The following is a 19,165-nucleotide window of genomic DNA, read 5'->3' on the forward strand; positions in this document are numbered from 1 at the left end:
CCGATTCATAATTATATTGACACTAGAGTGTCACTAAGTCCGTGATCCCGTTTCCAGTAGGCAGGATGCGTGAGGCGACGAACTCACTGGGACAGTTGAATACTCCCTCTGACCTCTGAGTGTTTGTCTGACTTCATGTTTACCTCTCGTACGTCGAGTATTTTTACTTTTACTAGAATTTGTGGTTGTACCTTTTTGATGGTACGTTTGGTCCCATGTTTTACAAGAGTTTTAAGTATTTTATTTGGGGTTTTTTGCCTCTGACGTCTTCTTAAATAATGAAAGTCTAAATTAGAAACTTAAGTTTATCACGTTAATGGTATTAATTGTTCACCTGCACTCTGAGGAATTACAACCCACACGCAGACAAAAGTATCCCATCTCCGTTTGTACTTTGCCAAAAATCGGAATCACTGCAACCGTTTCGATATGAAAACAAAACAAACAAATAACCTCACTTCTCCATGAAACATTAAAATACACAAATCCCAGCCCAATTTTCCACATAAAACTTCGAAAAACAAACTTTTTTATTATTATACTCCACGTTTCGTTATCAGAAGTTAATTTCCCAGCTTGTGATGACGTAGTAGGACGTGACGGGCAGATGGTCTCACAACAGACGCGGTCAACGAACCCGTGACGTCAACACCCCAGCATTGGGGGACTGGGACACTCGTACATCATTGGGAAAAGGCTATTTTTAGATTTTAGGTGCATTAATTTTCTAGATGTGATATCGCTGTCTATCAACTTTGGATTTTGATTGGCATGTTGTTTTTTTATCATGAATGCATCGGGATGCCCGGCTGCCTAGCCCGATTGAGGAGGAGAGGATAGGCAATTGCTTCTAGTAAACTTGACCCCAACATGGTTGGGAAAATTATGATGAAGCTCCTCAATGACATGTCGATAAAATTGGAGGAGTTTAAACAGAAACCCCAAAAAAGTACGTACAAAAAATCTTACATTTTTTACTTCCTGTGCACTAAAAGCAAAAAAGGTTAAGCGACTCCTTAAACTCGTACCGTCTTACCACAAAAACTTTTAAACGTCAGTTTATGCCTTGTCTAAAAAAATGTCAAATTATGAGGTTGACATATGGTTCATTTTGCAGCCAAAATTTTATTAGACAAGTGTAAAACAGGTTTAAAGTTTTTGTAGTAAGACCCGTACTATTTTACAGGTTTTAAGGATATTGTGATGTTACCGTAGGATATACTAACAGTGGATACACAGTATCCCCGAGTCTGGAAGGGCACGAGCCATCGTCCCCGGCTGCGACCTTGATAGCAGTCGTTGTTACACTTCCATGTCAGTGAGCGAGGATTTGAGAAAACCCTGCTAGGGATTGTTAGGTTAGTAAACCTGTTGTACATTTAAAAGTATTCAAACATTTTATAGTATAGGTTATAGAAGAAGAATATACTTTTATTGTAAATAAATAGTAATTAAACCATTCTTCAGTATCTTTTGTAAAAGGCATATTGTAAAAACTAACTTAAATAAACATGAAAGTAAATGTAGCTAAAATATCAAAACAAAAGCGGCTTTCAACTTTTACATTTTCATGTAAGAGATTATCCTGTAATAACTTCTTACTAGATAAAATAAAATTTTTTTGAGTACAATAAATTAAATAGTCTCAAAACACGATTTATCTAATGACTGAAAATAGACCAGACTAATGTGCAGAGGTTTTATAAATGTCACAAATAAAGGCCAACATATTTCCCGTAGCTCGTGGATGCGTGGGCGGGAGGCACATACGTTGCATGCCCTCACTGCAAGGATGCATCCCACGCCATCGCGACGCTACCTGAATAGAACGATTACCGCAAGTTTATTTTCCTTGTATCCGCAATCAACTATAAATTGTGTATCTCTGTATATAAATAGAACATGGCAGAACTTCTTTGTAAAATTAACCCTTCTAGCTTAGCTCTGCGTCACACTAAGAAGATCTTTTTTACACTCAACATCTAGTGGGAATCGAACCCGCGATAAGATGTAGAGACCAGTCACTACGCAAATAAGTAATCTGTCCAAATAAAGTAAATTGGCAATTTCAAACTTATTTTTATTAAAGTATGGAACTTTGTGTGCGAGTGGAATTATCTGGAGTTGCTCAAAGGTCAGATTTGTTTCATGTGTAAACAGGGGAATTGGCAGGCTTATAATTAAAGATTCTTCGAGATCAGCCTCAATGACATTCAGTAGCATATATAGGTAGGTAGTCAGTTTGACATGATTATCTTTAGATGCAATTGGAACCAATCAGTATTTATACAATAAATGACTTAATTTATTAGAACAAAATCGACTCACGATTAAAAGCGCCTTCATACTAGCAGATTTTCCGTGCGTATGGCTTTTTGCCGCTTGTATGTAAGCGCTATACCTATCACTTGACAAAATACTAAAACCTACCCAAAAATACTGAATTAAAGAATTCAAAAGAACTCAACAATATTTGTCTTACAAAGGAAGTCAAGCACAATTCCGTGGAGTGTTTTGAAGGAGATAACAGGTAGAATGCTCTGACTCCAACACTTGACTGAACAGCCACAATAGCCTGGAAACCTGCAGGTTTATAAATAATACCATTATGTTTTAAAGCTGTTTTAGTTTTCAAGACTTTCCGTGTATTTTTAGATTCCAATGCACTGTCTTAGTTTCAGTCGAATGCTGATATTATAATTTATCGTTTTGGTTAGAAATAATATGAAAGTTTGTCTTACAATACTTTTCCTTAAAACTACAGACCTGGCTGGTGAGTAACGGTGCTTATTGAATGTTAGGCATTTTTGGTGGTGCTGTACTTTTGTAAATATTAACGTGAAAAAGTCCTAATCTAATTAGTCTACTTTGAATACATTATTTTTTTTCTTAGCCAATATTTTTTGTAGATAAAGAACTCAAAGTGAGAATGGCCTCCTCAATACTAATTTATTCTTCGACATTGACTGAATTTCGTATCTAAGTAGGACACTTGCTATCTAAGAGATTTCTTTTCGTTTTACTAATACGTTTAAGAAACTTTTGTGAAGTTTTCGACACCAAAGGACATCATAAACTAGATAAAACTTGAGAGTGTTAAGTTTCTAATTTTAGAATACTGTTACTTAACTTTACTCGCGTTATGTCATTTGAAGCATATTTTGGTTTGTAATGTACATTATCAGGTAAGATCATCATTTATATGTAGGAAATTGGGAAGAAAGCCATAAAAAGTTATATTATAAAATTACAGGAAATCTATTTATAGATCTCTCAGGCTTCAAACTGAATTTTATTATGCAGAATATTTCATAACACAAACTTTTTGCTCCCAAAGTCGGTATCGCGTTCCTACGACGCCATAACTTTTGTTGTTTATAAGATGGTCCGAAAATAATAATTTCCTATTGTTTATGTTGCTTGTTATCTGTTCCGAAGTAATACGACGTATTTGTGTATAATACGCCTTTGTTTCTTCGGATTTAGTTACGTTATCATTAAAGTTGATTTAAGTTAAAAGTTATGTTATCTAATACTAATATTATAAAGATGCAGAGTTTGCTTGTTTAAAGCTCTAATCTTCTGCTCCGATTTGTAAAATTATTTCAGTGTTATAGCCCTTTTATCGTGAATGGCTATAGGCTCTTTTTATCCGAGAGTGCGGAAAAGCTCCCACGGCAAAGGGATAAAACCGCTAGCAGAAGCTAGTGTGATATAAATTGATGGTGGTCATAATATAGTTGACTGTAAATGGGATGGTTACAGTGCACTGAAAATTTTCAGTAGCATTTCTTTTTTCTGCGTTCAACTAAAATCAAAGATTTTCTATCTTGTGGGAAAATCGTTAGGTGTGTTACACTAGAACAGGATTATTTTTCGTTAGTTCTAATATTCAAATGTTCATTTACTTGAGAATGATATAATGTTATCTACGAACTAAAACTTTGAATTACAGCAAAGTTATTCTTACAAAGTTTCCATGCTTAGTTACGCTATGAATTATTATCTTTATTAGTTTAATTTAGTAAGTTTAAGTTTCCTTATACTCAGTACATGCAGTAAATTCCGAATCTCGTTATTACGAATAGAGCGGAGGGGAGAAAAACAAATGAAAGGTGACCCTGTTGTGGGATTCATAGCAGGAAAGAGAGAATGTAAAGTATTTGACTACTGTCTGTTCATGGATGGGTGTACTGTAAACCACGATCTACAAGCTCATCAGGCTCAAAACACTTTGTTTTTCTTCGTTAGGCTCTCGTTTGGGCACTATCTCACCGGATGGTAAGTGACGATGTGGTCGAAGATGGAACACGCTTGTCTCTAGACAAGAGTATTACATACACTTAAAGACCCCCAGGTCATAGTTGACGGGAAACGTAGATATTTTTGGTAATGTACATTGCATGTTATGTTAATGAAACTTCAACTCTAAGTAAAAAAAACAATGGAAAAAGGCCCAGCATCCTAGCTTTAGTTTGCGGTAGTAAAAGCCTATAGTGAGGTTTAACTATAAAGTTTTAGGGCCACATTAAATGGTTGTTAACGCGTAGGGTTAACGGGTTTACCACTTAACCTAACCTCAATAACTATTAAAGGTCTCAGTTATTAGGATCATGGTTTATTCCTTATTCAGCTAATGGATTAGTTCGATGATTTAAATAGTGAAATGTTTAATTCAGGAAAACAAATTCGTTGTTTTCTGTTTGCACCAATTTTTGGTAACATCCAAGAAAATATGTGGAGGTGATATATCAGTTGTTGCAACGTAAATAAATAGTTGGCAAGCATGTTCAAAGACTCAAAAGAAGATGAATTCAAAAGAAGATGATTTCAAAAGGAATGAAAAAGAAAACTTATTATCAAGACAAACGAAAAATAAAAACGATGATAATTTTGTTACTCCATACTTCCTTTCAATTTCAAATCCTGACATTAATATCAGTACTCCCTGCTTAAAATCGTCACAAAAAATAGCAACAAAGTCATAAAAGTCATAATATTATAGTCCCCAGCACCAAAACCCAAATAAAAGAACAGGTTCAATGACCCATCTGTGCGCAAGTATGAATGGACTGGGGCGACCACACGTTGGGATTTTCCGGCCCTAGTTAACCCGAGATTAACTTTGGGACATAGATTAATTACTTTCTACGTCACCTATTTTAAATGTAAAACTTTACAGATAAGAGGTCAGCTTCGGGTTGAGTGGGTTAATTACAATCTTTTGGGAGAAGTTTTTTTATCCTGCTTAAAGATTCTTTTAAAGGTCAAGTTGCTCTTCATTGTAAGTGTAATTTTATAATGCCAGTAAAAAGGTTTCCTTCTGATAATCGTGAATTTCGTATTCCTACCTCATAAGGCTAGTTTTTACATGAATACTTAACTCCACTTATACTTAGAAACTGCTCAAAATCGTTAGGCTCAGTGTATTTTTGTCGGGATTCAAACCCTGATCATGATTAATTAGTTAAATCTATTAGTAAACAAATATTTGTCATGTGTTTTGTGTAAAATCTTAGCAGTTAATTCCTAACAAAACATAATATTTTCCGACATGCATATCCACCCTAGTGATGAAGTACTACAATAACACATTCAAGACATACGTTTGACTTTTGTTTTCTCAGTTTTTATTTATGTTGCGACGTATTCCGATGTTCTTGCAAAGAGGATACGTTTACACAGAAGGACTATTATATAGTTATTATTTTGATATAAGTATCCACATATTGCTTACTACGTTAGTTGACACTTTGACATTTTACTTCAAGGGTTAACAGCACTTTTATGGGTGCCTGAAAAACTATTTTTATAGTGAAATTGGTTGTTTGGGTGATTCGGGATTGACAGTTATGTAAATGTAGTCTTTGGGGCTTTTTACGCAGCTTGATACTAGGATGTAATTTTCACGTATATTTTTTAGCAGGAAATTATTTTCAGATGAAAATGTTATCTTTAAAAGGTATAAAAATGAACACACAGTCACACTGTTTATTTGTAACTTATTTATTTCTTAATCTCAAAAGGTATTTACAAAAAACTACAATCCGTCACTTCCTCAACACAAAACATCATAATTAGGTGGTTACACATTAATCTTAACAGATATAAACAAACTCTACATTTACAGAACTCTACAAATGTAGAGACATTATCCAAATGGCACTTAATATCAATCTATGAATTCTTTGGATACACCAAATGTAAAGCTGATGAAGGCAAGTAATTAATATAAAATGTCCAATATTTGTCTAAACTCTACATTATTTACATACAATATACACTTAGTTTTATATTTATAAATACAAATTGCACAGTTCATAAGTTAACAATTGTAATTTGATCTATCACTCAATTCGAAATTAAATTTCTAAAAACATTTATGAGTATTTTTTTACAATGTGAGTATTTTTGAAATGTATTACAATTTAATCTCATGAAGTACAAACAAATTGAGCACCTCCGATTGAAAAGTCTAGATAAATAAAAACAGTCTGATGAGCACAAGAACTAGTAGAAATTAAAATGGCGTCTACTATAACGGTCTAGCGAACATGAGCCTCTCACTGCCCTGCCTCCTCATGATCTCAGCTGCGGCAGGAGTAGCCACAAACACGGCAGCTTGTCCTCCCAACTCCATGAACTTCCCTCTCTTGTGGTTCTTGCCACTGGCCCTCCTCTCCATCCTGTGAGTTGTATCGAAAACGTCCTCTCCCTCACTGTGGTCATAATCCACCATAGGCTCACTCACTACCTCTTTTCTCCTCGCTTCTAATCTTTTCTTTCCACTCAAAAAGTATGGCTGCGCTACATTGGACACATTTGGGGTCGAAAATTGCCTCGTCATTTGACCGCCAGGATTGACCTTCTCGAAGGGAGGAAAATGTCTTTGCATGTTTTCTGAGAAGGACTGGCGTCTGTAGTTGAACTGTCGGGAGTCAAGAGGCTGGTGGGTGAAGGAGGCACGCCTCATGAACCGTGCTTCGTGGTCCGAGTGGTACGCCTTGCCTCGCCCGTCGGGGTTGCGGTTCGACTTCAGCGAATCTTCGTAACTGCACCTAGGAATTGAACATGAGTTTGAGATGCTTTGGACAATAGGTTAGTAGATGATGGGGTGATGGTTAAATATATGTTACTTGATGACAAGTTCGGAAGTTATGGCACGACTTTGAAGCTTATCTATGGCTTGACTATGGCTCACACCCCCATGCAGCTTTTTGTAAATGATTGTAATCTAATAACAGAGTTATCACCAAAATGATGAATTCATGAATCTAACTACTGCAGGCTCCTCTGTCCACATGCACCACAAATCTACGACATTTCCCAGTGATCCCCTATTCACCTTCAAGGAGTCATGCCCAAATACCCTTCACAAATCTTACGCACCCGCTGCTTTCCTCCGAAGTATGCAGACTGGACTGGCCACATGGACACCTGGCTGCCTCCGCGATGCCCGAGTCTTGTCCACTGGAATTCACTGACGTTATCGAAGTATCCTGCCCCTTCCTACAGGTAAAGTGTTTTACATGTACGTCTGTTCTGCTGTGTTAAACCCTTTCCCAATATTCCATCTATCTATTGTTTTCCTTACCAGAGATAAGAATTTGACGTTACATTACATTGGGGCTGATGTCAAAATTCTATCTCTAGTAATCAAATGAAAGATAGATAGAATTTTGGGATCGGTTGTTAGTGCGTGCAGTGTTAGTATGGTTGGAGCTGGATATTGGACCTGTATTCAGGGGTCAGGTTTAGCGAGGATATATCTAAACAAGCATTAGGTTGTGTGGGTTGACCTTGAGATTGGATAGTGGTAGGATGAGTAAACAGAAATAATGAATGTTTGCTTAGGAGTTTTCTTTGGGTATCGGTGCGTGAGCTGAATAATTTATATAATACTTATTTTTTCAAGCTCAAATTAATAAAAATCTAAAACAAATATTTCTTGAGTATTCTTTATGAAAGATCCTAAGGCAAGATGAAGGCGTATATGATAATTTGACCTGACATTCGAGTATGATGATCGCGTGGTTTCTATTCGTGTCAAAAATCTAATCTTTGGAGACACTCGGCCGAATTACCCAATACCTGGAAGAACCAGCCTCCAAGAAATAACGTGAAATAAATTGACACTAATGTGTGCTAGATTTTGGAGGTAAAAGTGTTAGAGTGAAATGGAACGGTAACGACTCTTTATAAAATGTCATATTGCGTATCAATATGGTCTAGGCATACTCTATTAATGACATTTTATTTCAGCTATTTATTCTATATTGTGTTTGATTTCAGCTTATTTCAGAAGTTTGCCATTTTCATTATAATGAGATTGACAATAAAATTTTTCGAGATTATTATTCTAGCTAGGAATTTATTACATGAATATGAATGGACCCATGCATGAATGGACCCACACAAACGGTGTGTAAGAAAATCGTTATTTGAAACGTGTTGCTCCTTATTTCCTGACTCAATAATAATATCTCGCAAAATATGGATATAAGGTAAAGTCGAAAATAACATAATGTAAGGTAAAAGGCGAACGCCCTATCTCGTATGGGAATCCGAACGTAATTTGCTTGAAGCATTTGTTCCGTTTATTAAGTAATAACTTAATGTGTACCTTTTTTGATAAAACCTGATTTCCCAAGTCGAGATATTATATTATTATTTAAGACTGTGAAGTAAATATAGCATCTCAAGATTTAGGGTTAACAATTGCTAGGAGCAAGTTGGGTTGTCAGTTTACATTGAATGTAAAGAGGAAGAGTTATTAGATATCTTATCAAATAAACTATTTACTTATTAAGGTGGGATCTAATTATTCAGTAAATAAGTTTAATTTGCAGCCAAGATCCTTGTACTTAAGTTTTAAGTTGCTTTACTAAACAAAGTACTTAGTCGTTGTAAGTACGTCAATAAATATTTAATTGAGTTCCAAGGAGTTTTAAGATCAATACTTGGAATATTTCAAGGTTGCTGTGTTTGTTATTACCTGATCTATTTATTATTATCAAATAAAAAAAGAAGGAGATTCTCAATTCTTAATGCAAGCTACATATTTTATAATAACCGGGTAATTCAATTTCTGTTTCATAATTTAAAAGTTTAAGCCGGTACACTACACCAAGAAGTTTTTCGAAAGGTCAGGTAGACACTACCGCCATTTTCAACATCTATTTTTGCCTGAAAGCCTGTTTACTAAGTTAAAAGCCAGACAAAATGATGCTATTCTAAGTTTTTCCCAGAAATGGTAACCTTATTTGTGTTGGTATGTCCGAACAGGACAATGTCTGGATTTTAATACTAGATTATAAGATTATAAAGTTTGAGTTCCTATCCTATCTATTTTTGTTAGGAAAATATTTTAGGAAACATTCTCAGAGCAACTTTACTGCAGGAAAAGGTCTCAAGGATTATTAAGACAAGGAGCAGGACATAAATTAATAAAAAAAATAAAAACAAAAATATAATACCTCTTTTGCAACGGGCGCTGATTAAACTTGATACACATCCTCTCATGCTTCTGATTGAACATGTCTTCTCCGAACTGATTCTTCACACATTTCTGGTGAGCCTTCCCGAACTCCTCGACGGTGTTCCCGTGAGGACATATCTTCTTCCCAGTATGGTTGATCACGTCGATGTAGGAGTCGGCTTCGCTGTAGGACTGGTTGAGCTCCTGACACTGGTTGCCGCCAGACGGGAAGAGGCCTCCGAATTTGGTTAGGTGCTCAGTTGAGAAAGCGTTTAGTCGTTGTTGGGAATATGGTTTTTGGTGACGTCTGTTAGGGCAAAAGGTTGAAGTGAGTTGTGAGTTTATAGTGAGGAGCCGCTGATAATGGTGTCTTGAATTTTGAGAATTTTGACAATTAATTTCAATTGGCTATTGACGTAATTGCTGATGATGACAAAAATATGGATAGAACTGAACTATTTCAACTTAGTTGTAGTAGTAGTAATTATTCCAAACTAGTTGACACAGCAGCCGAAGAGATACATCCCAATTCCCAAAACACCAAAATCAGCGGCATATAAAAGTTAAAATAAACGTACTTACTACGATATAAAATAAACTAATAATTAATCTAAAGAGAAGAATTCTACGTTAAGTGCCAGGAGTTCAGGAAACGCTACGATTTCAAGAGATTTATTTATTTTTGCTAACAAAACAGGCAAGAAACAATAAACTAGACACATGCAACTAGAGGGTTCATATGAAGTAGTGCGTCACGCGCTTGCGTCTGTGGCGATGCTTTCTGAAAATGTAAGCGAAATAATGTTGCTTACCATGTGTCTTTGGTAAAATAAGTTTCGAAATTAAGATTTATAAATGAAATGATCTAATCATTTGAATAATCTGAAAGGAGTTCATGATCATTACATGTAATAATTTTGTTCTTGAACGTTATATGAGTACGAATTAAAATATTACTTAAATGTTAAATAGCTATTGAGCAACGAGCTCTATCAAATACTTAAGAATATTTTCATTTTCAGCATGACTAATTCATACATTAATTCACAAACTCTCTAGGTGTGTGGAGACTGTGTAGATATGATTGTTATGAAATTGGATATAATGAAATGCCAATTCCGCTGACACTATCTTATGCAGAAAATAAATAGTGATTATGACCACGAGCTACTTTACAAAACTTAACACTTAAAAATATTACCTAGACCTAGTATAAAGACAACCAACAATATATCCTCACCTTCGACTCCTCCGAACACACAGAATGCACACAGCCGTAGTACAAGCGCCAACGAACACAATACACCCCAGCGCCACCACGCTGATCTCCATCGTGCTCAGGAGTCGGCCACTGCGAGCCTGCACCATCGCCGTGTCACCCACTTCTAGGACTCGGAAACCAGCTAAGTCGTGACGGAGGGTTGCTTCACGTTTCATTAAAGATCTGGAGACAAATAAATGTGGTGTAAGTCCTTGAGTTTTAACTACTGAGTGAACTTCTTCAGGCATATTGGTTGAGTAAGAGAGCTACAGTGGGAAAGCTTGCCATGACAAACTTAGGAAAAAAGACAAGGTATGAATGACAGATTGGTCCATACCAATCTAAAGGATTTCTGTAGAAAGGAATAATTTTGAAAAGGCAAAAAAATTGTAGTAGGTACTTACTTTTGGAGCACTTCCATGTCAATGATGGCGTTTGAAAGAGGATCCACTCCGTAAATGTACATGTCAGTGCTGGAATAAAACAATAGAAAATCATTGTTGCAAATATCGTAAACAGGCAATTGTTAGAGTAAGTCATTAATAGGCATTAAACAATGCAAATATTTACATAACAAACACATTTAAAAATATTTACAATTAAAATTGAAAACTATCATAATAAAAAAATAAGATTAAAAAGCGTAAAAAATTCGTCCCCAATCACTGGCTGGCAGCATTACCTTGTTGGATCGCCATGTTAATCATTATGGATAACTTATAATAACTATGCAGTAATTTTAAGAACCTATGGGAACAGGGTAGGAGGAAGAAGAAGTATAACTTACGCATATCCATCCATAGAAGCCTTGTTATGTGCCTCCAATCTTCTGATTCTGATGTCGTAACCCGTCATGACTGTCAGCGATCTGGTGATGTTTTCTATGTTCTTCTCCACATCCATCGGCTTGGCTCCTACTACCAGCACCAGTTGTTTGTTTTCGTCCAACACGTACACCTAATTGAACAAACATATTAGTTTTTTCTTCAGTATAAAATTCTCCGTAATGTATTTTTGCTCTCTCTCAATAACTATGCATTGTTTCCTATTTAAGGACACTTATGAAACCACATTTGTATAATTTACTCGATTTTTCATTTCGTCTTTTGTCCAAACCAGCACACAGACGAAGCTGACACGAAGCCATAAAAATTTTAAGTCATACAACAATACTCACAAAAACATTAGCAATAGCGGACTTCCCATCATCAGCTCCTCGCTTATCAGTAGCCTTGACATCAAACCCGAATACTCTCCCCGCATCTCTAGCTAGAGTAGACACCACTCTCACACGGCCTGACACTGGGTCGATGGCGAAGCGTGGAGCTTGCTCGTTGATGATCTGATAGCGGATGTCTGCGTTGGCACCGATGTCTGCATCTGTTGCCTGAATTAAGGAATTATGTTATGTTATGTCATCCAATTTCAGTAAACATGATTAAAGAACATACAACTCATTTCTATTGAGTACAACTTATCTAGACACACGGCAGTGTGTCCGCCAAGTTCGAGCAAAAAAAGCGACACACCGGCCGTGGGTTATATTACACGAACCATTTCGGGCCAAATTCGACCCCCCTGTAACTCAAAATCTATTTTATTTACGCATATCAAAGGACGATGGGCGTTTTGGTACCCTGTCCAACAGTGTTGATTCTAGTACCATTGCGTAGGTCTTGGCAAGGCCAAAAATGTTTACTATGACGACTAGTCCCAAATCCTTGTCCATTTCGCGTGACATCGACTAATAGACTGTGTAATGTTCAAAAATCATCAACGTAGAGGTAGTTCTTAAATCCAACTGTATTGAATAAAAACTGGTAAAGTAACAAAAAAACAGGAATTTGGCCTTCTTAGAATGTTTGCCTGCCTACTACTTTAAATAAAGACTGAGCAAACCTTTGCAGTTCACGCAGAACTAGCTTATGTATTTGATGAAAGTCTTTCAGTATCTACAATCAATTAAAGTTGAAAAGTCAGGAGACGATGTTTACATAGTACATACTACGACTCAATCTTGCTCCTCAAAAGGTGCTGAGATAATAATGAATTTCTTCTTTAAAAAAGATGAATAGAAATGTTTTGAACTTTTGTCAAATCAGATGACGATTGTGTTTCCGAAGTATGACTCCATAGACTATTACAACCTTAAGATTATAATAGAGTGTATCTCAAAGAATGTAAGATGTCTATTAACTGAGTTTAAAATTATTACACTGACGACATATGCCTCTTAATGAATTTGCATATATGGATGACATACTTGTCGCTATGTCGATTGAATTTTTATCGTTACTCGGATCGGACAGCTAATTGAGGCAAGCCCCATAGTTTTTATTATTCTTCACGTAAATACCTTTCTAATGATATATCATACGTTACTGTTGGAGCGGGTACCAAATCCCATACAAAGTGCCCATTGTCCTTTCTAGTATCTATTGAGACCCCCTCACTTATCTAAAATACAAAATTTCATTAATATACCTATTGTAGGTCTTGAGATATTGACGTCAGAAAATCGCTATTTTTTTTTTACTATACACTCACTGACTGACTGACTGACTCACTCATCAAAAACCTAGACCACTTCCAATGGTCGTATTGACTTGAAATTTGGCATGGAGGTAGGTCTTTATGTCAAGGTAAAGGGAAAAATCTGAAAATGGCCAAGTGTGAGTCGGTTTCAAAATAATGAAGGTGTTTTATACCCGGTGTAAATTTATACCCCTAAGGAACTAAAACGAACTTAATTTATCTACATATATTGATATAATATATCTTCGAATGGTACAAAGGTTTGTATTTAGTCAAAGTAAAGTAAAAATCTGAAAACGGCCAAGTGTGAATCCCTTTCGAAAATAACGAATGTGTAACTTTGATCCACGAACGTAATATATGATAACATGTCATGTCAGTCAGTTGGTAAATCTAGTCCATTTAGTTAATCTAGTTCATTTCTTTGTAAGAAACAAAGTGCATATTAAAAAATCTAAAAGATAGTATAAATGAGTCATTTCTTTAACTAACTTCATCATAAGAAAAAAATAAAATAAACAACCTTACAAAAATAAATGAAATCCCACCCAAAACAAAAATGTGAAAGACTGCCAAGTTCGATAATATGGGAATGCTTCGCCTATAAAAGAAGTGAGATCTGAATAAGTACCAAGTTCAATACACATACCTCAGTTAAAAATAGTTACTTTTTAATGATGTTACTTGGCAAGTTTTAATACAAATTAAATACTTGATTCATTGCGTTTAGTAGGTTTATAACAAGGTGTATGAAAACTTGCCAGTAACATCATTAAAAAGTAACTATTGTTAACTGAGGTATGTGTATTGAACTTGGTACTTATTCAGATCTCACTTCTTTTATAGGCGAAGCATTCCCATATTATCGAACTTGGCAGTCTTTCACATTTTTGTTTTGGGTGGGATCCACTTCACTGTCCACGATAGACACAATAATTGAAACAATAGGTGTGTATCAAATGTGACTCATGGAACAGGGCAGTTAATATGTCTATAACCAAGTGTGATTGTTAAAGAAGGAACAGAGTTTTACTCACCTGCAACTGTATGACTTGGTAACCAAAAGGTGCTGTAGTAGGAATAGCTGTAACTAAAGGTCGCCCGCCGTTGGTAAACTTAGGAGCATTGTCATTGACATCTTTTATCCTAACAATGATCTTGACGTCGTATTTGGTAAGTCCTTCCATCACATCATCAGCTACAGGATAAATCATGTGCGGTAACTCCCTGCTTATCTTCTGTCTTTCAGCCCTCACAACAATCTCGTAAACATCTTTCACTTCTCTATCTGGACTTTTCACTAGATATAAAGTACCGTTTCTTGGATCAATAGCAAAGGTTTTCTTAATATCTACATCTTCTTCATTCAGTATAAAATATTTCATTTTGAAATTCTCATAATGTTCAGTCAGGTTCAATGTGACCAATTCAACAGGTGTATGAACATTTTCTTCAATCTCTAATTCATAATATCGTGATATGAATACTGGCTTATCTGAAATTTCTACTTCATCAGGAACATCAGTTACCGTTAGCATCAGTATAGCTGTAGAACTTAAACTTGGTGATCCTAAATCAGACGCCACAATGGTCACATTATGAACAGTCTGAGTTTCATAGTCAAGTCTTCCTGTGGTCGTTATAATACCCTCTTTTGAGTCAATAGCAAAAAGGTTTAGCTGATTCTTCTTTTGTGGCAGACTGTATAGAATGAGGCCATTTCCATTTCCAATAAAATCAGAATCATTTGCGTAAACCTTAGTGACGATAGTACCAATTGGAGCATTTTCTTTAAGCGTAGCTTTATATACAGGCATCATCATGACTGATTCAAAGTTATGATTTGAAATCTCATCAGCTTCGGGATGTTTCCACTGCAATAGCTCATCATATGCAAAGAATTTAGGTGCGTTATCGTTTACGTCTAAAACTTGTACCTCAACACTTACTGAAGATGAAAGTTTCTTATCATAACCATTATCTTGTGCAACTACTGTGATTATGTATTTGTCTTCCTTTTCCCTATCTAGTTCTCCATTAACACTGAATACGCCTGTCAATGGAGATATTTCAAATGGCAAGTTCTTAGGTTTAGGATCTATGAGGTAGGTCAAGTTGGCGTTTTGTCCAAAATCAGCATCAGTAGCATCCACTTTACCCAGCACTTTTCTAGTATATTGGGCTTCCTCCACATTGAAACTGTACCATGCTTTTTTGAACATCGGGAAATGGTCATTGATATCTTTAATAAAAAATCGAATTGAGACATGATCGCTTAAATCTCCGCCGTCTAATGCTGTTATATTTAATCTGAATTCAGCTTCAGGTGGCAACGTCCTCGCAACAATGATATGGCCGTGTCGTTCATTTATGACAAAATATCTTTTCATCTGTATTGCTTTAGATGGCATGCTGTGTGGTGGGATAAAAACTTCAGAAACGAACTCGTATCTTACTTGGCCATTGGCACCACTGTCCATGTCTATTGCATTAAGTTTTAATATCGTTGACCCAATTGCAACATTTTCAGGAACCATGAACAATGGGCCCGTTGACTCCGATTTTAAAGCGAACTTACTTTTAGGCTTAGCTTCAGAATTTGATATTCCGGTTGTAGCATTGTTTTTTCGTTCCCGATAAACTATTACAGATGACGTTTCGTCTGATTCAAGGAATTCAATGTTTTCACCCAATGGTATAATTATTTGATTGAATTTAGGAACATTATCATTTTCATCCAATACATTAATAGTTATTTTAGTTTCAGAGCTTAGTCCACCTCTGTCTCTTGCAACAATCTTTAGCATATAAGTGCTTTTTTCTTCTCTGTCTAATCTATTGCCTACAAAAGTTACTTCTCCTGTGTTTTCATGTACGTGGAACATGTCTCGTCCCTCCCCAAAAAGAGTGTACATAAACACTGCATTTGGTCCCATATCAGCGTCCTTAGCTATTATCTTGTTTGTCATTTTAACTTCAGTATCTTTTGGAGAGTTTTCAGCTATAAAACCTTCATACATTGGGAGTTCAAATATCGGTGGGTTATCATTCTCATCTTCAACGTTTATTGTAACTTGGTATATGCCTGCTCCAGATATCATACCTTTAGAGAATTCAGCAATCACAGTCATTCGGTAGGTTTCTCTTTTTTCTCTGTCTAAAGGTTTCTGAGCGAAAATTGTACCGTCTTGTCCTGAAGCAAAAAAATGTGCATTAAATTTTAATTTATTCTTATTTATTTAACAGCTCGTATCAGATGTTTAGTATCTTACTACTCACCTATCGCAATATCTTCAGTAACATCTTGCTGATTAGCGATTATGAATCTTATGTTACCAGTGTTGTTGTGTTGCAACGAGGTTACATTGACGGGAAATATTTGACCTATAGTTGCACCAGCTACGTTTTCTTTTACATAGAATACCAGCGGTGAATGTGCACCCCTGAAATTACATCAATTTTAAACCAATTTCAATAAGCTGAAAATTATATATGTATATGATTTTGGATTTAAAATATATATATTACCTCAGCAATACTCCTCTTTCATCATTCACATCGACCACATGAACTGTTGCGTTCGTAGTTATACTTAAATTTACACTTTCTTGTATTGCCACCGCTTCAAAGTCATACATTGGCCTATTATATTTAGTTAGTTCATCTACTACTGTTATTACTCCCGACCTTTCTTCGACAGCAAAAGGTACTGCAACAACCAAATAGAAACTAAAAGTAAAGAATGATCGAATAGAAAATTAACTTTTTAAATCGTGACCGTTATATTTACCTCCTTCTTCATAACTATGAAGTAAATCATAAGATACGTCGCTCTTGTCCATAGCATCATTAATACGTATTTGGCCAACGCTTGTTCCAATACCGACATTTGCTCCAACCCAAAACTCGTATGGTGCGCCTATGAAATCAGGCTTATCAGACTTGGAACCTAAAAAAGTCCAAATTAAAATGTCATTATTGCGAAATAGAAGAAAAACTACTACAATATATCGGAGCTTGTTACAAAAGTATGTACCTTTAGTAGCACTTGTGACATCGATAGTAACAACAGCTAAAGAATATCTTCGCTCACTAGGATTAGCTGGTTGATCAGAAGCTTCAATAAACAACGCATGTCTGCCTTCAACTATCGGAGTTTCAGCGACACTCACAGCTCCAGTCTTAGCATCAATTTGGAAAGGCGATGTAATAGTCAAGTTACTTGTTCTTTGCAAATCATACAATACCATTCCGTTTCTTCCTAAATCTGGATCGACAGCCTTTACTTTTCCTATAGATGTACCAATTTTGGCATTGGATTTAATTGTAAATTCGTATAGATTACTTGGTACAAAAACTGGGTTGTTATCATTAGCATCTAGTAGTGTGACTTCAACGTTAACATATGACATGAGTTGTTCGTCAACATATTCCATGTTTTCATTCTTAGTTCCTAATTTATCTGGGAATATGTATGTGGTCCTATCCTTTAGTGGTGTTCTTTGAGTAGTGGGCGTCCTTCGCCATTTTGAAATACGATTTTTGTCCAGAAAGGTGCCAACGACGCTCGGATTCTTTTCTTTTGCGTATACTTTCATCCTGAGAGAAGAATGTTCTTCTCTATCAAGAACAGTCTGGAAAGTAATTTAAAATAATTAATAAAAATCAATTCAATAAGTACCAAGTAGTAAATGCTATAATGTTCAGATTATTACAAATCAATTTCCAATATTGGTATGAAATATTTGCCAAACATAAAAAAGTATAAACTGTAAAAGGTTAGTAATATTTATTGGGCAAATATTGATGAAAAATTAGATCAAACATACTTAAAGGTTAAGCCTTCACCTCTAAGTAATAACACGTTTACAAGCGGTTCCTAGAATCACTTAGGTATATGAACTTGTAGAATTAATCATTTTATTAGGATACTGGCTTTACCTGATTTCTAACAGTCAGCCATCCAGTTCTTGGGTCAATAGTGAAAGCTCCTTCAGGGTCCTTCAGTTGGTAAGTGAACTCCCCATTGTCTCCTTGATCTTTATCTGTTGCCATCACTTGAAGAACGCTGAACCCTAGCAGATAAAAATAGTTAAAATAGTTTTTCTTCGGGTAAACGAATATTTATGAAAATTAACATATAGTATTTATTTAGCCTGAGCAGGCCCACTGTTCGTCAGAGGCCACCCCCTAACTGTTTCATGATTTCGTGCTATTAAGATGTTTTAATTAAAATTGTCTGTATGCTTACCATTAGGTAAATTCTCCACAATGCTGATGTTGTAGAAATCCACCTCGAACTCCGGCAGATTGTCATTCACGTCCAGCACTTCCAACTCAACCCTCGCTTGAGCAGTTTTCAGTGGATTGTCTAACTGTGAAGCCTGGACTTGTAGAACAAACGTGTTTCCTGAAAATTATAAAATAGAGGTTATCATCTAGTTTTAAGACAGTGTCTATTCTAAGGCCTAAAAGGCTTTGTCTACCAGTTATTTTTATTAAGTTTCAGTTCAAGTTTGGATTCGTGCTAGTTAGGCAAAAACCTAAATGGCTTATGACAATGTGACATCACGTGGTATGCAGTGTTCAATTAAAATATTTCAACCAGCTATTTCCATTCACTCAACTTTAATTTAACTTGCTAATTCACTTGGAGATTACCATCAGGTCAATTATTATTTACCTGGCAAATTAGCTTCGGCGTCCAGATCGATTTCTTTCTCAAGGAATAAAGTGCCATTTCGAGATTCCAAAGAGAACAGTTTCCTCTCATTGCCTGCCACGAGCTCATACCTTAGAGCTGCGTTTACTCCAAGATCTTGGTCGAAGGCCTTGATTGGTTCCGAGAATACCAGTTCCTTGTGGATTTTCTTGCCCTGGAATCAAAATAA

The 19,165-nt window shown here is 35.8% G+C and overlaps 1 protein-coding gene across 4 annotated transcripts in view; it reads right to left on the reverse strand.

The window, feature by feature from the left end:
- Positions 1-5,999: 5,999 nt before the first annotated feature.
- The window catches only part of LOC110378409 (cadherin-89D), a 64,956-nt gene continuing 51,790 nt past the window's right edge, over positions 6,000-19,165 (reverse strand). The window contains exons 8-22 of one of the 4 annotated variants that reach the window (XM_049836970.2): positions 18,958-19,150; positions 18,526-18,684; positions 18,216-18,349; positions 17,311-17,908; positions 17,065-17,223; positions 16,803-16,983; positions 16,554-16,717; positions 14,312-16,467; positions 11,917-12,126; positions 11,527-11,696; positions 11,144-11,212; positions 10,719-10,922; positions 9,477-9,785; positions 7,390-7,470; positions 6,000-7,052 (exon numbers count right to left, since the gene is read on the reverse strand). In XM_049836970.2, the coding sequence (XP_049692927.2) occupies positions 6,536-7,052; positions 7,390-7,470; positions 9,477-9,785; positions 10,719-10,922; positions 11,144-11,212; positions 11,527-11,696; positions 11,917-12,126; positions 14,312-16,467; positions 16,554-16,717; positions 16,803-16,983; positions 17,065-17,223; positions 17,311-17,908; positions 18,216-18,349; positions 18,526-18,684; positions 18,958-19,150 (5,304 nt within the window). In that variant the 3' untranslated portion in view covers positions 6,000-6,535. Of the gene's footprint in view, positions 7,059-7,389; positions 7,510-9,476; positions 9,786-10,718; positions 10,923-11,143; positions 11,213-11,526; positions 11,697-11,916; positions 12,127-14,311; positions 16,468-16,553; positions 16,718-16,802; positions 16,984-17,064; positions 17,224-17,310; positions 17,909-18,215; positions 18,350-18,525; positions 18,685-18,957; positions 19,151-19,165 lie in introns of all 4 variants that reach the window. The other 3 variants (XM_049836969.2, XM_049836968.2, XM_021337643.3) reach the window with 3 other exon arrangements.

This window comes from Helicoverpa armigera, chromosome 14 (genome assembly GCF_030705265.1).
Source record: "Helicoverpa armigera isolate CAAS_96S chromosome 14, ASM3070526v1, whole genome shotgun sequence".
NCBI lineage: Eukaryota > Metazoa > Arthropoda > Insecta > Lepidoptera > Noctuidae > Helicoverpa > Helicoverpa armigera.